General features: G+C 41.9%; 1 protein-coding gene across 1 annotated transcript in view; it reads right to left on the reverse strand.

Annotated features, from left to right (window-relative positions):
• The window catches only part of retreg2 (reticulophagy regulator family member 2), a 35,700-nt gene that overhangs the window by 2,703 nt on the left and 13,894 nt on the right, over nucleotides 1-19,103 (reverse strand). Inside the window, exon 8 of the mRNA XM_059967453.1 lies at nucleotides 317-452. Coding sequence (XP_059823436.1) covers nucleotides 317-452 — 136 coding nt within the window. The remainder of the gene's footprint in view (nucleotides 1-316; nucleotides 453-19,103) is intronic.

Here is a 19,103-nt window from a genome sequence, read left to right on the forward strand (position 1 = left end):
CAGGATTAGAATCAGAGCCATCGGGGTGCCTAATGAGACCATTCTGCCCAGGAGCTGTTAATACCCATCTCACTCTGGTCCAGAGCCCTGCAAACTTGTTCTTATTTCGCAATTTACTAGTGGGGGAAGGCAAGGTGCATGGTGAATGCTGCTGAATGGTCGAGCAGCAGAGCTTTTCAAAAGCCAAGCAAATAAATTCTGTCAGGTAGGATTTTAAGGGCATGGCAGAGCGAATGGGATAACTGGAGAGCTCAGTGGGACAAATGTGCCGGGCTGTGCAAGATTTCTATACTCCAGCTTTGGACATTTGCCTTACCTTCAGACACATCTGAAAGTTGCGGAGTTGTTCCTCGAGACACTGTGAATCCTCCACTCTCCAGAATCGAAGCTTCCTCATCTGACAACTCTGAGTCTGTGATTGCAAAGGCCAAAGCTGTTGTCCTGACATCTACCTGTTGAGATCAAAACACTTGTAATAAACAAGTCCATCACACAACCCTTGACGTTCCCTTCACAAACACTGATATTCTCACCTGACATCACCCAGCAACGTCACTATCTTCCAGCTCTTCCAATAATATAATCCTGGTCCAACGCCCCAATACACCCTCCAGTTATTGACCATATGATCTCCCAATGACAACTTGTTCCGACCCTGACTCATCTCCAAATCTTTTAAGTCCTCATCCATCAACTTCTGATCTGATCACTCAGCTGCTCACACACATCTGAATTCTCAATCTCCCCAATCCCATGGACTGACTTCTGAAATTTGTCACTTCCACAATTCCCTCCTAATCCTTGACCTCATACCACCCAAGACATAATTTGGTTGATGTGTCCTGACGAAGGGTCTCGGCCCAAAACGTCAACAGCACTTCTCCTTATAGATGCTGCCTGGCCTGCTGTGTTCCACCAGTATTTTGTGTGTGTTATTTGGTTGATGGAATTGATGGCTTTGTTGCAAAGTTTGCAGATGATATGAAGATAAGTAGAGGTTTGAGGAAGTAGCAAGGCTACAGCAAGGACTTGGAGAATGCAAAGAAATGGCAGATGGACTACAATGTCAGGAAGTGTATGGTCAAGCAGTTTGGTTTGACTACTGTGGCACAAAGGGACTTGGGAGTCCTTGGGTATGATTCCCTAAAGGTTAAGTTGCAAGTTGAGTCTGTGGTGAGGAAGGCAAATGTGACATTAGCATTAATTCAAGTAGAGTAGAATACAAAAGCAAGGAAGTAATGTTGAGACTTTATAAAGCACTGGTGAGGACTCACTTGGGAGTATTATGAGCAATTTTGGGCTCCTTAGAAAGGATGTGCTGAAACTGGAGAGGGTTCAAAGAAGGTTCCTGAAAATGATACCAGGACTGAATGGCTTATCAAATGAAGGGCATTTGACGACTCTGGGCCTGTATTCAGTGGAATTCAGAAGAATGAGGGGTGACCTCACTGAAACCTATTGAATGGTGAAAGGTTTCCTGTGGTGGGAGAGTCTAAGACCAGAGGACACAGCTTTAGAATAGAGGGACATGCTTTTAGAACGGTGATGAGGAGGAATGTCTTCAACCAGAGAAACACAGAAACAGAAAACCTAGAGCACAATACACGCTCTTCGGCCCACAAAGCTGTGCCAAACATGTCCTTATCTTAGAAATCACATAGGGTTACCCACAACCCTCTATTTTTCTGAGCTCCATGTACCTATCCAGGAGTCTCTGAAAAGACCCTATCATATCCGCCTCCATCACCGTCGCCGGCAGCCCATTCCACGCACTCACCATTCTGCGTAAAAAAAAACTTACCCCTGACATCTCCTCTGTACCTACTTCCAAGTATCTTAAAACTGTGCCCTCTCGTGCTAGCCATTTCAGACCTGGGAAAAAGCCTCTGACTATCAACATGATCAATGCCTCTCATCATCTGAAACACCTCTATCAGGTCACCTCTCATTCTCTGTCGCTCCAAGGAGAAAAGGCCGAGTTCATTCAACCTATTCTCTTAAGGCATGCTCCCCAATCCAGGTAACATCTTTGTAAATCTCCTCTGCACCCTTTCTATGGTTTCCGTATACTTCCTATAGTGAGGTGACCAGAACTGAGCACAGTACTCCAAGTGGGGTCTGACCAGGATCCTATATAGCTGTAACATTACCTCTCGACTCCTACACTCAATCCCAGGATTGATGAAGGCCAATGCATCATATACCTTTATAACCATGGAGTCAACCTGCACAGCAGCTTTGAGAGTCCTATGGACTCAGACCCCAAGATCCCTCTGACCCTCCACACTACCAAGAGTCTTACCATTATTATATTCTGCCAACATATTTGACCTACCAAATGAAGCACCTCACACTTATCTGGATTGAACTCCACCTGCCACTTCTCAGCCTAGTTTTGTATCCTATCAATGTCCTGCTGTAACCTCTGACAGCCCTCCACACTATCCACAACACCTCCTACCTTTGTTCATCAGCAAACTTACTAACCCATTCTTCCACTTCTTCATCCAGGTCATTTATAAAACTCACGAAAAGCAGAGATCTCAGAACAGATCCCTGAGCCACTGGCCACCGACCTCCATGCAGAATATGACCCGTCTACAACCACTCACTGCCTTCTGTCAGAAAGCCAGTTCTGGATCCACAAAGTAATGTCCCCTTGGATCCCATGCCTCCTTACTTTCTCAATAAGCCTTGCATGGGGTACCTTGTCAAATGCCTTGCTGAAATCCATGTACACTACATCTACTGCTCTACCTTCATTAATGTGTTTAGTCACACCCTCAAAAAATTCAATCAGGCTCGTAAGGCATGACCTGCCCTTGACAAAGCCATGCTGACTTTCCTAATCATATTATACCTCTCCAAATGTTTCATAAATCCGGCCTCTCAGGATCTTCTCCATCAACTTACCAACCACTGAAGTAAGACTCACTGGTCAATAATTTCCTGGGCTATTTCTACTCCCTTTGTTGAATAATGGAACAACATCTGCAACCCTCCAATCCTCCAGAACCTCCCCCATCCCCATTGATGATGCAAAGATCACCACCAGAGGCTCAGCAATCTCCTCCCTCACGTCCCACAGTAGCCTGGGGTACATCTCATCTGCACCCAGTGACTTATCCAACCTGATGCTTTCCAAAAACTCCAGCACATCCTCTTTCTCAATATCTACATGTTCAAGCTTTTCAGTCTGCTGCAAGTCATTCCTACAATCAGCAGAATTCTTTTCTGTAGTGAACACTGAAGCAAAGTACTCATTAAGCACCTCTGGAATCTCCTCCAGTTCCATACACACTTTCCCACTGTCACACTTGATTGGTCTCACGTCTTATCCTCTTGTTCTTCCCATACTTGTAGAATGCCTTGGGGTTTTCATGGCCCATTCTGGCTCTCCTAATTTCTTTCTTAAGCTCCTTCCTGCTAGCCTTATAATCTTCTAGATCTCTATCATTACCTAGTTTTTTGAACCTTTTGTAAGCTCTTATTTTTTTCTTGACTAGATTTACATCAGCCTTGGTACACCATGGTTCCTGTACCCTACCATCCTTTCCGTCTCAATGGAATGTACCTATGCAGAACTCCACACAAATATCCGCTGAATATTTGCCATATTTCTTCCACACATTTCCCTGAGAACATCTGTTTCCAATTTACACTTCCAAAATCCTGCCTGATAGCCTCATATTTCCCCTCACTCCAATTAAATGCTTTCCTAACTTGTCTGTTCCTATCCCTCTCCAATGCGATGGTAAAGGAGACAGAATTGTGATCAGCATCTTCAAAATGCTTTCCCACTGAGAGATCTGACACCTGACCAGGTTCATTTCCCAATACCAGATCAAGTCCAGCCTCTCCTCTTGTAGGCCTATCTACATATTGTGTCAAGAAACCTTCCTGAACACACCTAACAAACTCCACCCCATCTAAACCCCATGCTCTAGGGACATGCCAATCGATATTTGGGAAATTAAAATCTCCCACCATGACAACCCAGTTATTATTACACCTTTCCAGAATCTGTCTCCCTATCTGCTCCTCGATGTCCCTGTTACTACTGGGTGGTCTATAAAAAACACCCAGTAGTGTTACTGACCCCTTCCTGTTCTTAACTTGCACCCACAGAGACTTTGTAGACAATCGCTTCATGTCTTCCTCCTTTTTTGCAGCCATGACACTATCTCTGATCAACAGTGCCACGTCCCCCACCTCTTTTGCCTCTCTCCCTGTCCTTTCTGAAACATCTAAAGTCTGGCACTCGAAGTAACCATTCCTGCCCCTGAGCCATCCAAGTCTCTGAAATGGTTACAACATCATAGCTCCAAGTACTGATCCACGCTCTAAGCTCATCCGCTTTGTTCATGAGACTCCATGCATTAAAATAGACACATCTCAAACCATCGGTCTGAGTGTGTCCCTTCTCTATCACCTGCCTATCCTCCCTCCCGTACTGTCTCCAAGCTTTCTCTATTTGTGAGCCAACCGCCTCTTCCTCCGTTTCTTCAGTTTGGTTCCCACCTCTAGCAATCCTCGTTTAAACTCTCCCTGATAGCCTTTGCAAACCTCCCAGCCAGGATATTGGTCCCCCTGGGATTACAGGTCACTCTTGCCCCAAAAATGGTCCCAATGACACAGAAATCTGAATCCCTGCCCCTGCTCCAATCCCTCAGCCACGCATTTATCCTCCACCTCACTCTATTCCTATATTCACTATCACGTGACACAGGCAGTAATCCCAAGATGACTACCTTTGCGGTTCTGCTTCTCAACTTCCTTCCTAACTCCCTGTAGTCTGCTTTCAGGACCTCCTCCCTTTTCCTGCCTATGCAATTGGTACCAATATGTACCACAACCTCTGGCTGTTCTCCTTCCCACTTCAAGATATCGTGAATGCGATCAGAAACATCCCGGACCCGGGCACCTGGGAGGCAAACTACCATCCATGCTTCTTTCCTGCATGCACAGAATCGCCTGTCTGACCCCCAAACTACAGAGTCCCCTATCATACTGCCATCCTTTTCCTTTCCTTACCCTTCTGAGCCACAAGGCCAGACTCTGTGCCAGAGGTGCAGCAACTGTTGTTTCATCCAGGTAGACCATCCCTTCCAACAGAACTCAAGCAAGAGTACTTATTGTGAAAGGGTACAGCCACAGGATCTCTCAAGCCTCTGATTCCTGACCTTCCCTCTCCTGATTATTACCCATTTGTCTGTCTCCCCAGGCCCCAGTGTGACTATCTGCCTATAGCTCCTATCTATCACCTCCTCACTTTCCTTGACCAGATGAAGGTCATCCAACTGCACTTCCAGTTCCCTGACACAGTCCCTAAGGAGCTGCAGCTCAACACACTTGGCGCAGATGTGGCCGTCCAGGCAGCTGAGAATCTCCCAGACTTCCCACATCTGACACTGCGCACAGAACACCAAGAGTGGTGAATGGCCAAGACCCTATGTATATTTAAGGTAGAGGTTGATAGATTCTTGATTGGTCAGGGCATGAAGGGATATGGGGAGAACAGAAGAGATTGGGGCTAAGAGGAAAATTGGATCAGCCATGATGAAATGGCAGAGCATTCTCAACGGGCCAGTTGACCTAATTCTGCTCCTAAATCTTATGGTCTCAAGATTTTCACTGCTACCTAAATTCTTTCACATAGTAATCCTGATACCAGACTCACAATACTAAATATTCCCTTTGTGGCATCCATCATGTTCTGATCTCAAACTCACTGCACAACCTAACAAATTGCTAACCCAAACCCTTTCCTTTGAAAGTCACAGCATAGTCTTTCAGCTTCTTCCATACTAACATGAGCCCTAAGACACCTCCTTCCTCTGAACTTCCCGGTGCCCAACAACCTCTACCCTATCACCCTAGTTCCATGCTCCAAACTTTTGACCTCCTCAACCATTCCACCTTGGAGCCTCTAACTTCCAATTCTCCAAAACACTTTACTACACAAAACCCCCACTGATCTCCACAGCCCATGCTTCCAAAGCTGATCAGAGTTACAATGGCTGTCTCTGAAACAGAACCAGAAGAGATTGTGACTTTGTCAACAGGGGTGCTGGATGTAGGCTCCGTATCAAGCCATCTCCAGCACCCTTGATCCATTCAGACTAGAGCACTGTGTACAGCAATGGGATCACACAGGTGCAGATTTAGTCTGATGCGAGTATAATTTGGGGCAGTCTGGAGTGACATGATTGTGACGACGAATGATTGAACATAGATGCTTACACTCAATTTGAAAGGTAGGTTAGAACGTGGTACAGATGACACGAAGATTGGTGAAGAATCTCCCCAGGCCCTGGTGTAACACGAAGATTGGTGAAGAAAGTGTAGAAGGTTGCAGTAGGATTCTGACAGGATGCAGAACTGGGCTGAAAAGTGGCAGGTGGAGTTCAATCCAGAAAAGTGTGAAGTGATTTTCTGGAAGGTCAAAAGTGAAGGTAGAACACAGAGATAATTTCAGGATTCTTAGCAGGTTGGAGGAACAAAGGGATCTTGAAGTCCACGTCCATAGATCCCTCACAGATGCTGTCCAAGTTAATAGGGTGGTTAAGAAGGTGTATAGTGTGTTAGCCTTCATTAGTTGGGGACTGAGTTCAAGATCTGTGAGGTAATGTTGCAGTGCTATAGAACTCTGGTTAGACCACTCTTGGATTATTGTGTTCAGTTCTGGTCACATTATGGAAAGGATGTGGGTGCAGAGGAGATTTATGACAATAAGTTTAACAGGCTAGGGCTTTTCTCTTTGGCATGAAGGAGGATGAAGGTGACTTGCCAGAGGAATACAACATGATAAAAGGCATAGATCGAGTGGATAGCTGGAGACCTTTTCCTAGAGCTGAGATGGCTAATTCAAGATGGCATAGTTTCCAGGTGATTGGAGGAAAGTATGGGGGGTATGGGGAGTGGGGACGTCAGAGGTAGGTTCCAATCTCCAGGAGATTGGAGGAAAGTATGGGGGGTGGGGATGTCAGAGGTAGGTTTTATCTACAAACCCCATTTCCAGAAAAGTTGGGATATTTTCCAAAATGCAATAAAAACAAAAATCGAAATCTAAATGTGTAGATTTACAAAATACAATTAAGTTGGTCAGTAAAACTATTGAAAATCTTTTCTTTGTAATTTTGTCAGTTAAATAAAGGTTCACGTGAATTAACATAACACAAATTTTTTTTTATTGCATTTTGGAAAATATCCCAACTTTTCTAGAAATGGGGTTTGTACAGAGAGTGGTGGGTGCATGGAACACCTATGGTGGGAGAGGCAGATACATTAGGGGCATTTAAGAAACTGCTAGATAGGCATATGGATGATTTAAAAAATGGAGGACTATGCAAGAGAGGAAGGTTAGATTGATCTTTGAGTGGATTAAAAGGTTGACATATCAGCCAAAGGGCCTGTACTAAGTTGTAATGTTCTATGTTATGTGGAATTTTGCAAAAATATCCAGCGTATAGTTATCTTCATTTCCACATTCAATAACTTTCCAAGAAATGTAATGTTTATTGCACAAAATATCCCTAGGAAATCTACGCTAACTATCCACAGTGAACCTGTGTCTGTCTAAATGCTGGCCTAGACATCACCAAAAAAGTGTATCAACGAAATGTGGCATGTGCCATTAAAGTTTACCCCCAGCTTTTATCCATGAAAGCATCCTATTCACACAGGACTTGAGAGCATGAGTTAAAGGGACAAGTTGAAAAGGATAGGACTTTATAGTGTAGGAGAATGAGGAATTTCTTATCCAGGTATACAAAATAATGAGGGCTAGATAGGGGAAATGTAAGCAGGCTTTGAGCTTGGGTGAGATGAGACCTAGAGGTCAGAGAGTAAGGGTGGAAGGTGAAATATTTAAGGGGAACGTGAGAGGATCTTCTTCACTCAAAGAGTGTGGGATGAGCTACCAGTGGAAGTGAAGGATGTGGGTTCAATTGCAGCATTATTACATGGATGGAAGGGATATGGAGGGCTCTGGTCCAGATGCAGGTTGATGGGACTATGCAGAATAACAGCTCAGCACAGGCTAGATGGGCCAAAGGGCCTGTTTCTGTGCTGTATTGTGTTTTGTGACTATCTGGATGCACAGCAGCTTGGTATTGCTCTGCCCATGACTGCAAAAAAATTTCAGAGACTTGCAGACACAACTCAGCACATGACGGAAACGAGCCTCCCCCTCCAGCGCTCTGCCTGCACTTCTCTGTACACTCCGTGTACACCTCAGTGAATCAGTGGGGATAACTTCACTTACTGCATCACTGAAGTGTTCCCACAACTTATGGGCTAACTTTCAAGGACTCTTCATCTCATGCTCTTGCTATTCATTGCTCATTTATATTTGTTCTCTGTTTTGTATTTGCAGTTTGTTGTATTTTGCACATTGGCTGTTTGCCCTGTTGGGTGTGCTCTTTCATTGATTCTATTGTGGTTCAAGGATTTTCTGAGTATGCCTGCAAGAAAGTGTATGGTGGCATACATGCACTTTCATAATAAATTTACTTTGAACTTAGACCCCACCCACTCTGAATATTCTCTCTTCTCCCATCAGAAAATACAAACCCTGAAAGCACAGACCTCCAGACTCCAGAACAGAGAATTTCCCCCAATACCTTATCTCACAACCCACCTCAGGGAGAGGTTGGGCATACCTAACGTGTTTTCACTGGAATCGCAGAGGCTGAGGGGAGATCTGATTGAGGTATATATTTTACATGTACGGCCTCCACCGTGGGCACTAACCACCCCACCAAGAACATCTGCAAAAGGTGATACCTCAAGAAAGCAGCATCCATCATTAAGGACTCTCACCATCCAGAACATCCCCTCTTCCCATTACTACCATCACGGAGAAGGTACAGGAGCCTGAAGACTCACACGCAATGTTTAGGAACAGCTTCTTCCCCTCCACTATCAGATTTCTGAACTGTCTATAAACACTACTTTAACTATTTCGCTCTTTTTGACTATTTATACTTTTTAAGTATTTCTTATTGTCACAGTATTTTTAATGTGTTGCACTGTAGTACTGCGGCAATGTGCTGCCTGGGGTGCAGATACAATGGGGGGGGGGGGTGCTCAAGGGATTCTTAGACACATGAATGTACACAAAATGGAAGGATATGGGCATTGTGTCAGCAGAAAGGATCAGCTTAGAGGGCATTTATTTGAATATCAATTTAATTAATTTGGCACAACAGTGCTGGTGGAAGGCCTGTTCCCGTGTTACAGCACACAAGCACACTTTTCAATGCACCTTCTTTTCAACAATTTACAGACCACTGACATGAGCCAGCACATCTGATCATTGTTTTTTCTCTGTATTCCAGTGATGCTGTAGCAGCATTGTTCACCTTTCACCCTTAACCCATGACCTCTGGTTGTAATCCCACCACACCTCAGTGGAAGCCTGCTTGCATTTACCCTATCTATACCCCTCATAATTTTGAATACCTCTGTCAAATCTCCCCTCCATCTTCTAGGTTCTAAAGAATAGTCCTAATCTACTCAATCTTTCCTTATAACTCAGGTTTGGGAATGTCCTTGTAAATTTTCTCTGCACTCTTAACTTTGTTTACACCTTTCCTGTAGGTAGGTGACCGTAACTGCATGCCAGTATTCCAAATTAGGTCTCACCAATGTCTTAAACAACTTCATAACACCCCAACCTTCTGTACTCAATACATTGATTTATGAAGACCAATGTACCAAAACCATTTTTTATGACTATTTACCTGTGATACCACTTTCAACGAATTATAGACCAGTATTCCTGTATCCTTTCGTGCTACCACACTGCTCAGTGTCCTACCGTTCACTGTGTAAGACCTCCCCTGGTTGGTCCTGCCGAAATGCAAAACCTCAAACTTGCTGCATTAAATTCCATTTTCCAGCTGATGCAGAACCTTCTGCAGGCCATGATAGCCTTCCTTGCTGTCCACTACATACTAATCTTGGCATCATCTGCTAATTTGCTGATCCAGTAAACCACATTGTTATCTATATCAACGATCTGGATGATAAACAACAAAGGACCCAGCACCAATCTTCGCAGCACACCACTATCACAGGCCTCCAGTTAGAGAGGCAATCCTCTACTATCACTCTCTGGCTTCTCCCATAAAACCAATGTCTCATCCAATTTACTACCACATTCTGAATACTGAGCAACTGAACCTTCTTGACCAGCCTCCCATGTGGGACCTTGTCACATGCCTTACTAAAGTCCACAAAATAACGTTCACTGCCTTGCCTTCATCCACTTTCCTTGTAACTTCCTCAAAAAACTCCTCAAGATTGGTTAGACATGAAGCCATGCTGACCACTGTGTCAGTCTACATCTATCCAAATACTTATATAGCCTGTCCATCAGAATACATTCTAATAACTTCCCACAACTGATGTCAGACTAAACAACCTATAATTTCCTCGTTTCTGTTTAGTGTCTTTTTTAAACAACGGAAAAACACTGGCTATCATTCAATCCTCTGGTACCTCTCCTGTCACTAAGGATGTTTTAAATATCTCTGCTAGGATCCCAGCTGTTTCTACACGCTACCCATAGGGTTTGTCAGGTCCTGGAGATGCAAAGAATGCATTTAAGATCTAATGTATTATTACATGTAGAGGGACATAGAACACTACAACACAGTACTGGTCTTTTGGCCTATAATTTTGTGCCAACCCTTTAACCAACTCTAGATCAATCTAATCCTTAACCCTAATTTATTTTTTAAATCATCCACGTGCCTATCTAAGAATTTCTTAAATGCCCCTAATGTATCTGCCTCGACCACCAACCCAGGCAGTTCACTCCACACACCTACCACTGTGTTTAAAAAAAAACTTAACACTGACAACATCCTTTACTTTCCTCCATTCATCATGCCATTATGCCCCCTTGTACCGGCCATTCTCACCTGGGGAAATGTCTCCGGTATCGACTCGATCATACCTCTTTTCATTATATACACCTCTATCAAGTTCCCTTTCATCCTTCTTCGCTCCAAAGAGAAAAGCCCCAGCTCGTTCAACCAATCCTCATAAGACATGCTCTCTAATCCAGGCAGCATCCTGGTAAATCTCCTCTGCACCATCTCTAGCACTTCCACATCCATCCTATAATGAGATGACCAGAACTGAACACAATACTCCAAGTGTGATCTAACCAGAGTTTTAAAGAGTTACAACATTACTCGTGGTTCTTGAACTCGATCCCCTGACTAATGAAGCCAACACACCATCTTACTAACCCTATCAACCTGTTTATGGGTGGAGTTGAGAAAGAAAGGAGTGGACACCTTCTTCTGATTGTACAATAAGCCACCCAATAGTCAATGGGAATTAGAGGAACCAATTATGAAGGAAGGTTGCAGAAAGGTGCAAGAATAATAGGGCTGATATAGTATGGAATTTTAACTCTCCTTTCTTTTTCTTTTCAAATCTTTTTATTATCAATCCAAAATTGGCAAGAATACATCAAATTAAACATCACTTACAATGCCTCAAAGAAAAAAAAGACATTCATATTAAAAGATTGAAAACTTTTTTGTAACAAAAAGAAAAGAAAGAAACCCTACTAAAGGAAAAGAACGTGGAAAAAAATCCATTGGGTGTTCAACCCCAGAGCCATGCGTCATACAAAAAGCTTCTAAAAAAGATAAACATCAAACCGCCAGCAAAAAAAATACAAAAATTTATAATTAGATCGTGAAGGAAATCTATCAATTAACTCAAATGATAATAGGAAGCAAATGAACCCCATCTTTTCTCTAAATCAAACATAGGTTCAAAGGTTCGACTTCTAATTTTCTCCAAACTAAGACAGAGCATCACTTGAGAGAACCATATAACAATCACAGCACGGAAACAGGCCATCTCGGCCCTCCTAGTCCGTGCCGAACTCTTAATCCCACCTAGTCCCACCTACCCGCACTCAGCCCATAACCCTCCACTCCTTTCCTGTCCATATAACTATCAAATTTTACCTTAAATGACACAACTGAACTGGCCTCTACTACTTCTACAGGAAGCTCATTCCACACAGCTATCACTCTCTGAGTAAAGAAATACCCCCTCGTGTTTCCCTTAAACTTCTGCCCCCTAACTCTCAAATCATGTCCTCTCGTTTGAATCTCCCCTACTCTCAATGGAAACAGCCTATTCACTTCAACTCTATCTATCCCTCTCAAAATTTTAAATACCTCGATTAAATCCCCCCTCAACCTTCTACGCTCCAATGAATAGAGACCTAACTTGTTCAACCTTTCTCTGTAACTTAAGTGCTGAAACCCAGGTAACATCCTAGTAAATCATCTCTGCACTCTCTCTAATTTATTGATATCTTTCCTATAATTCGGTGACCAGAACTGTACACAATATTCCAAATTTGGCCTTACCAATGCCTTGTACAATTTTAACATTACATCCCAACTTCTGTACTCAATGCTTTGAGTTATAAAGGCCAGCATTCCAAAAGCCTTCTTCACCACCCTATCTACATAAGACTCCACCTTCAGGGAACTATGCACTGTTATTCCTAGATCTCTCTGTTCCTCTGCATTCCTCAATGCCCTACCATTTACCCTGTATGTTCTATTTGGATTATTCCTGCCAAAATGTAGTACCTCACACTTCTCAGCATTAAACTCCATCTGCCAACGTTCAGCCCATTCTTCTAACCGGCATAAATCTCCCTGCAAGCTTTGAAAACCCACCTCATTATCCACAACACCTCCTACCTTAGTATCATCGGCGTACTTACTAATCCAATTTACCACCCCATCATCCAGATCATTTATGTATGTTACAAACTACTGTGACAAAGTGGGAGTCGACGCATCCTTCCACTTCAACAGAATGGCCCTCCTAGCTATCAATGTGACAAATGCAATCACGTGTTGGTCAGACAAAGAGATACAGCGAATATTTTGAGGAATTATTCCAAAAAGCACAGTTAATTTGTTAGGTTGTAAATTCATTTTTAGGGCTTTAGAAATTATAGAAAAAACTGACTTCCAGAACTGTTCCAATATAGAACAGGACCAAAACATTTGTGTCAATGTAGCTGTCTCAGTTTTACATCTATCACAATATCTATTAACATTAGGGAATATTTTAGACAATCACTCCTTCATCAAATAGTAACAGTGTACAATTTTGAATTCAATCAGTGAACGACTAGCACAGATCGAAGAGTTAACCAACTTCAGAATCCGCATCCAGTCCTCCACCACAAAGATCAAATTAAGTTCCTTTTCCCAATCTTGTTTAATCTTAAATAAAGGATGCTTATCCCATTGTGATAGTAAATTATAAATTCTTCCAATGGAACCCTTCATCAAAGGGTTCATACTCGTAATAATATCTAACAGGTCAGCATCCGATGTGTAAGGAAAATTACTTAAATATTTTTGTGAGAAATGTCTAACTTGAAGGCATTGTAAAAAGTGTGAGTATGAAAGAGAATATTTATCAACTAATTGTTCAAAAGACATCAGTCCATCTTCTTTTAAAAAATCCAAAAAAGAATTAATGCCTTTATTTTTCCAAAGTAAAAAAAATTGGATCACTCAATGAAGGCCTAAAAAAATAATTTTGATACATTAAACTAAAAAGTTTAAATTTTTTAAGGTTAAAAAATTACAAAACTGGAGCCAAGTTTGTAAAGAATGCTTAATCACAGGATATAAATTTAAATGAGCAACTTTAGCTAATTGTACAGGTAAGGCAGCTCCCAATAACAAGGTTAAATAAAACTGTTTCACAGTTTTCAGCTCCAAGTCTACCCAAATTAGTCGATTGTTCTCATCAATCCATTGTAACCGAAGGGACATATATTGCACATTAACAGCCCAATAATACATTCTTAAATTAGGAAAAGCAAGACCTCCATCCTTTTTTAAATTTTGTAAGTGATATTTACTAATTCTTGGTCTTTTATTATTCCAAATAAAAGATGAAATAATAGAACCAATCTGATCAAAAAACTTCTTAGTCAAAAAAACAGGGATATTCTGAAATAACTAAAAATTTTGGTAAAATCATCATTTTGACTGCATGGAAGCAACCAATGAGTGAAAATGTAAGTGGATTCCATCTACTAAATAAATATTTCATAGAATCTACCAAGGGAACAAAATTAGCTTTATAAAGATCTTTATATTTTCTAGTAATTGTAATGCCTAAATATCTAAAGGAATCCGTGACTCTGAAAGGAATATTATCATATATAGAAACAGATTCTTTTAAAGCGAACAGTTCACTTCTGTAAAAATTTAATTTGTATCCCGAAAAATCTCCAAATTCATTAAATAATTTTAGCAAGGCAGGGATAGATTCCTTGGGATTAGAAATATAAACTAGTTAGTCGTCAGTGTACAGAAAAATCTTATGAATGGTCTCATTCCCAAGAATCCCAAGAATATCTTTAGCTTAACAGAGAGCGACAGCAAGTGGTTCTAATACCAAGTTAAATAACAAAGGGCTCAATGGACAACCTTGTTTTGTCCCCCGTGAAAGCTTTTTTCCCTGTTTAAAAAAAGGGGATCTACAGTTATTAGTAATAACAGTAGTGATAGGAGTTTTATATATCATTCTAATCCAATTATTAAAATTAACACTAAAACCAAATTTATCTAAAACATTAAATAAATATTTCCATTCGACCTGATCAAACTTTAACTTTCCTAATATAGACTGGGACTGGAGAAAGGGGCAGGACTAGTGACCAAGGATCAGTAGGGGAGCACTTTGGAACCAGCAGCCACAGCTCTACTAGTTTCAGATCTCATCCCCAGTTAAAGCTCTGGGTAGGGCAGATTTTGAAAGGAATTTCCAAAATTTGATAAAGGTAGTTTGTTTGCATGCACAAGTATAGAAGTATATAAAATGTCGTGAGGCTACATTGAGAATACCGTGTCCAGTTTTGGTCACCCTGCTATAGGAAAGATGTATTAAGCAGTAAAGAGTGCAGGAGGAGATTAGAGGATGTTACCAGGGCTCGAAGGACTAGGTTATGGAGTGAAGTTGATTAATGAGACTGCCTTCAAGTGCAGGAAAATGAGGGTTGATCTTAGAGGTGTTATAAAATCACGACGGCACAAATAGGGTCAACGCCGTACACAAGGCTGGGGAATCAAGAACATGAGGGCACAGGTTTAAGGAGAGATATTTAATAGGAACAGAGGAGCGACATTTGTCGGTGTATGGTATGAACTATCAGCTGAAGTGATTAAAGCAGGAACATTAAAAGACACCTGAACAGGTACAAAAGTAAGAAAATTTTAGAGGAATATGGACCAAATGGAGGTAGATAGGATTAAGTGGGACCAACTGGGCTAAAAGGCCTCTTTCCTTGTTGTGTGACTAATACTGATTTAATACTCCTGCATCTCTCTAAAGCTTCCTGCACTGATTTGCTGTTCCTTCAAGTCCAGTATTCATTATTACCCTCTTTTTCATTGACAATCTACAAAATATTTCACCATTTTGTCCTATGTTCCTTCACAGTTTAATTCTGTAGCTAACCTTAAACTTCCTAACTATTTCTTTCCTTTCTAATCCCCTATCATGCCCTCCTTTGCTGCATTTAATGCAAACCTCTTTCCTGCCCTCGGATGTTCCTTCCTTTCAGAAGATATATCCCCCCACTGCTGAACGATACTAAATGTGCCCCTCATCATTTAGCTTAATCTTTTGCCAGTCTGATTGCTTATATTCCCAACCTCTCTACACCAAATAAGCTTTCATTAAACTTGTATTTTTCTGTTATCTTTATACTTTAGTCATTATTGTATATATATATTTGCCTACTTTTATCTGCTCTAGTTCAGTAAATGCTTTCTTCTCTTGCTTCCCAGAAGTAGGAACTTTACTCAAGGTGGATCTGTCTAGGCCAGTGGAAACATAGAGCAGTAATCACAGGAACAGACCCTCAGTCTGTGCTGAACACAATGCTGAATTAACTGTGTGTAAAAAGAAACTTTCTCTCCTCACCTGAAATGCAAGCCCTCCAACACTTTACATTTCCAATTTGGGTAAAATACTCTAACCATCTGCTCCATCAATACCTCCCATTACTTTATAGGTCTCCCCTCAGCCTCCAATACTCAAAAAAAACTTCATGTTTGTCCAACCTCTCCTTATTGCTCATACAATCTAATCCAGGCAACATCCTGGTGAACATCTCCTGCACTCTCTCCAAAGCTCCCACATCCTTCCTGTAATGAAGCCAGTAAAAATTGCACACAATACTGCACATTATATAGAGTTAGTTCATCCCTTTAGTGGGACAGTGGTCAAAGGTAATATATGTTTAGCTTCGCCAACCATCTCGAACACTTGTTATGTTAGGAACATGCTTGACATTGAAGATTTAACTACAGACGACCTTCATTGACATATAGACTTTGGTCTTCATCCACACTCCTTTCAGGAGCACCTGATAAAATGCTTGCATTAAAACTTCAAGGCCACTTGATCTCTCCATTTACATTTTCTGCTCTGTGTATTCCCGGGACGTACAAGTCACTGGTAGGTCAGTGCTCATACCCCACCCCTGGGTGCCTGGGACGTCAGTGTTCAAAAGCCACCCTAGATGCCTCTGGGAGACAAGCTGGAACATTCCATCATTATGTGGGAAAACTGTGGAGTCAGTTCGTCATGCAGACATCCACATCTGGCCAGTATTGAGATGAGGCGACCATGAAAAATGCCGTAAGGAAGTAGTTAAGCTCTCCTTAATACATTTGTGTGTTCAGAATGTTACCTGTCACTCATCAGCCTATGTCTGTAAGTTTGAGATCCTGTCAAATACAGGCAATGAGAAGCCTCAATACACAAGTAAAAAAAAACTCAGTTCCATTTGCAATTACCTGTGAGTGTTCCCATTTCTGAAACAGAGACAGGAAAATGCTGAAGACACTCAGTATCTTTATCATTCGTAGTCAAGGCACTGAACATAAAGGTCAGGAATTCAGGATGGAGCTGTATAAACTTCAGTTAATCCACACTTGCAGTATTGTGTCTAGGTCTGATCACAAGGCAGGCAGAGAGAAACAGTTCATACAGGCCAAAGTCTTTTCATTCGAACTGATAAAGTGCGTGGACTTTGCACATTCTCCATGTGACCACATGCGTTTCTTCAAAGTGCTCTAGCTTCCTCCCACATCCCAAAAATGCCCAGGTTAGTTAGCTGACCACCGTAAATTGCCCCTTATGTAGGTGAATGGTAGAATCTCGGAGCCGTCGTTGTCAGTGACAGATTAACGTAGGGTTAGTGTAACTGGGTGGTGGCCTGATTCTGTATGCTCAAGTTCTGATTGGAAATCTCAATGGGCAGGAGGGCAATGCTGAAGCAGTCATAGTTGACCAGGCCTAGCACACTGTCCTGCGCAACTACAGCAGTGGTATCCTCTCTCATGATCCTCAGTGCCAACCATATTCTCTAAAGTCAGACATGGTCTCGGACAGCGCACAACTTCCTCCTCAATTGCAACACAGAAGCACAGCACAGGTATAGACACCTAGGCCCACCATACCATGGTGTGTTGACCATATGCCCATCTAACCCCACCTGCCCTCACACAATCCATATCATCCCCCCCAATTCACCATCTCTGCCCCTTCATGTATTTGTCTAAATGCCCCTTAATTGTTACTTCACCACCTCCCCTAGTTCTTACAAAAAAATTGCCTTACACACTTCCTTTAAATCTCCCCCCCCCCCAACCTTAAACTCATTCTCTTCTGTATTTGATATTTACAAATGGGGGGGAAAGGCCAACTGCCTGCACCCCTCAAATTTTAATACTTACTCAGTTTCTGCTGCTCCAGAAGAAATAATCCACCCTCTCCTTACATCTAATACAAGTCAAGAAGCTCAATAATCTCTCTCCAACACCAGTGCACAGTGGTAGCAGTTTATACTGTCTGCAGAACACACTGCAGCAACATCCAAATCCACCACTTCTACCAGCCGGAAAGGCAAAGGATCACCAGAACCACAGGGTTACCCTGCAGATGACACAACCTTGATTTGGAAATATCACTATACCTTCACCGTAACAGGGTTAAAATCCTGGAACTCCCTCCCGATCAACACTGGAGGTGGATCCACACCTAAAGTACTACTGCCGTTCTAGAAGGCAGCTCACTACCACCTTCAAGGGCAATTAGTCAGAGTCATAGAAACAAGCCTTTCAGCCCAGCTGATGAATGCTGATTTACGATTGGTTTAGTTTATGGAACACAAATCTCTTGAATAAACAAAATGCTCCAAGCAATAGCCTGGTGACTTTCTCTGCACCCTCTTTAAACCCTCCACGTACTTCCTACAGTGTGGGAACAGGAACTGCTTGCAATACTCGAAATGTGGCCTAAGCAAACTTTTATGTATTTGAAACAGGATTTGCCAACTTTATAGTAAATGCCCTGATCGATGAGGAAAGCGTGCTGTATGCCTTCAACACCCTATCCACTTGTGTGCTGTGAACTTACAATGCCTGGAAAAAGTATTCAGCCCCACACAACTATTTTCACGTTTTACTGTTTCATTTTCTAAGTTTAAAGTATATTGAAGTAGGGTTTTTTGAGCTAATCTAAAAAGCATTGTGCATCATGTCAAAAGAAAAATTCCAAAACCAGTCAACAATTTACTAAAAGTTTAAAAAAAATTATGAGACTGAAAAAATATTAATCCCCTTTGTAATTACTACACTAACTTTCCTCAGGTGCTGTGTATCACCATAACAACTCACCCAGTTTGTTAATGTAGAAAACTGGAGGATCATCTCTTTTTAATGAACTTATAAGAATGACCTGCTTCTCTTTGTAAGGTCCTGCAGTATGGTAGATTTTCAACAGACCAAACCAAAATGAAGACAAAAGAGCATTCAAGACAAGTCGGGGAAATGATAATGGAGAAGCACAAATCTGGGGAAGGGTACACAAGGCCATCTCAAAAGCAGTGCAGATCATTATGAAAAAGTGGAAAAAATATGAAGCCCCAGCCACACTGCCTAGGTCAGGCCACCCCTCTTAACTTAGTCGCTGGAGAAGAACGGCACTTGTAAGAGAGGTTGCTGTGACGC

Source organism: Hypanus sabinus, chromosome 4 (assembly GCF_030144855.1).
Source record: "Hypanus sabinus isolate sHypSab1 chromosome 4, sHypSab1.hap1, whole genome shotgun sequence".
In the NCBI taxonomy this organism is placed as follows: Eukaryota; Metazoa; Chordata; class Chondrichthyes; order Myliobatiformes; family Dasyatidae; genus Hypanus; species Hypanus sabinus.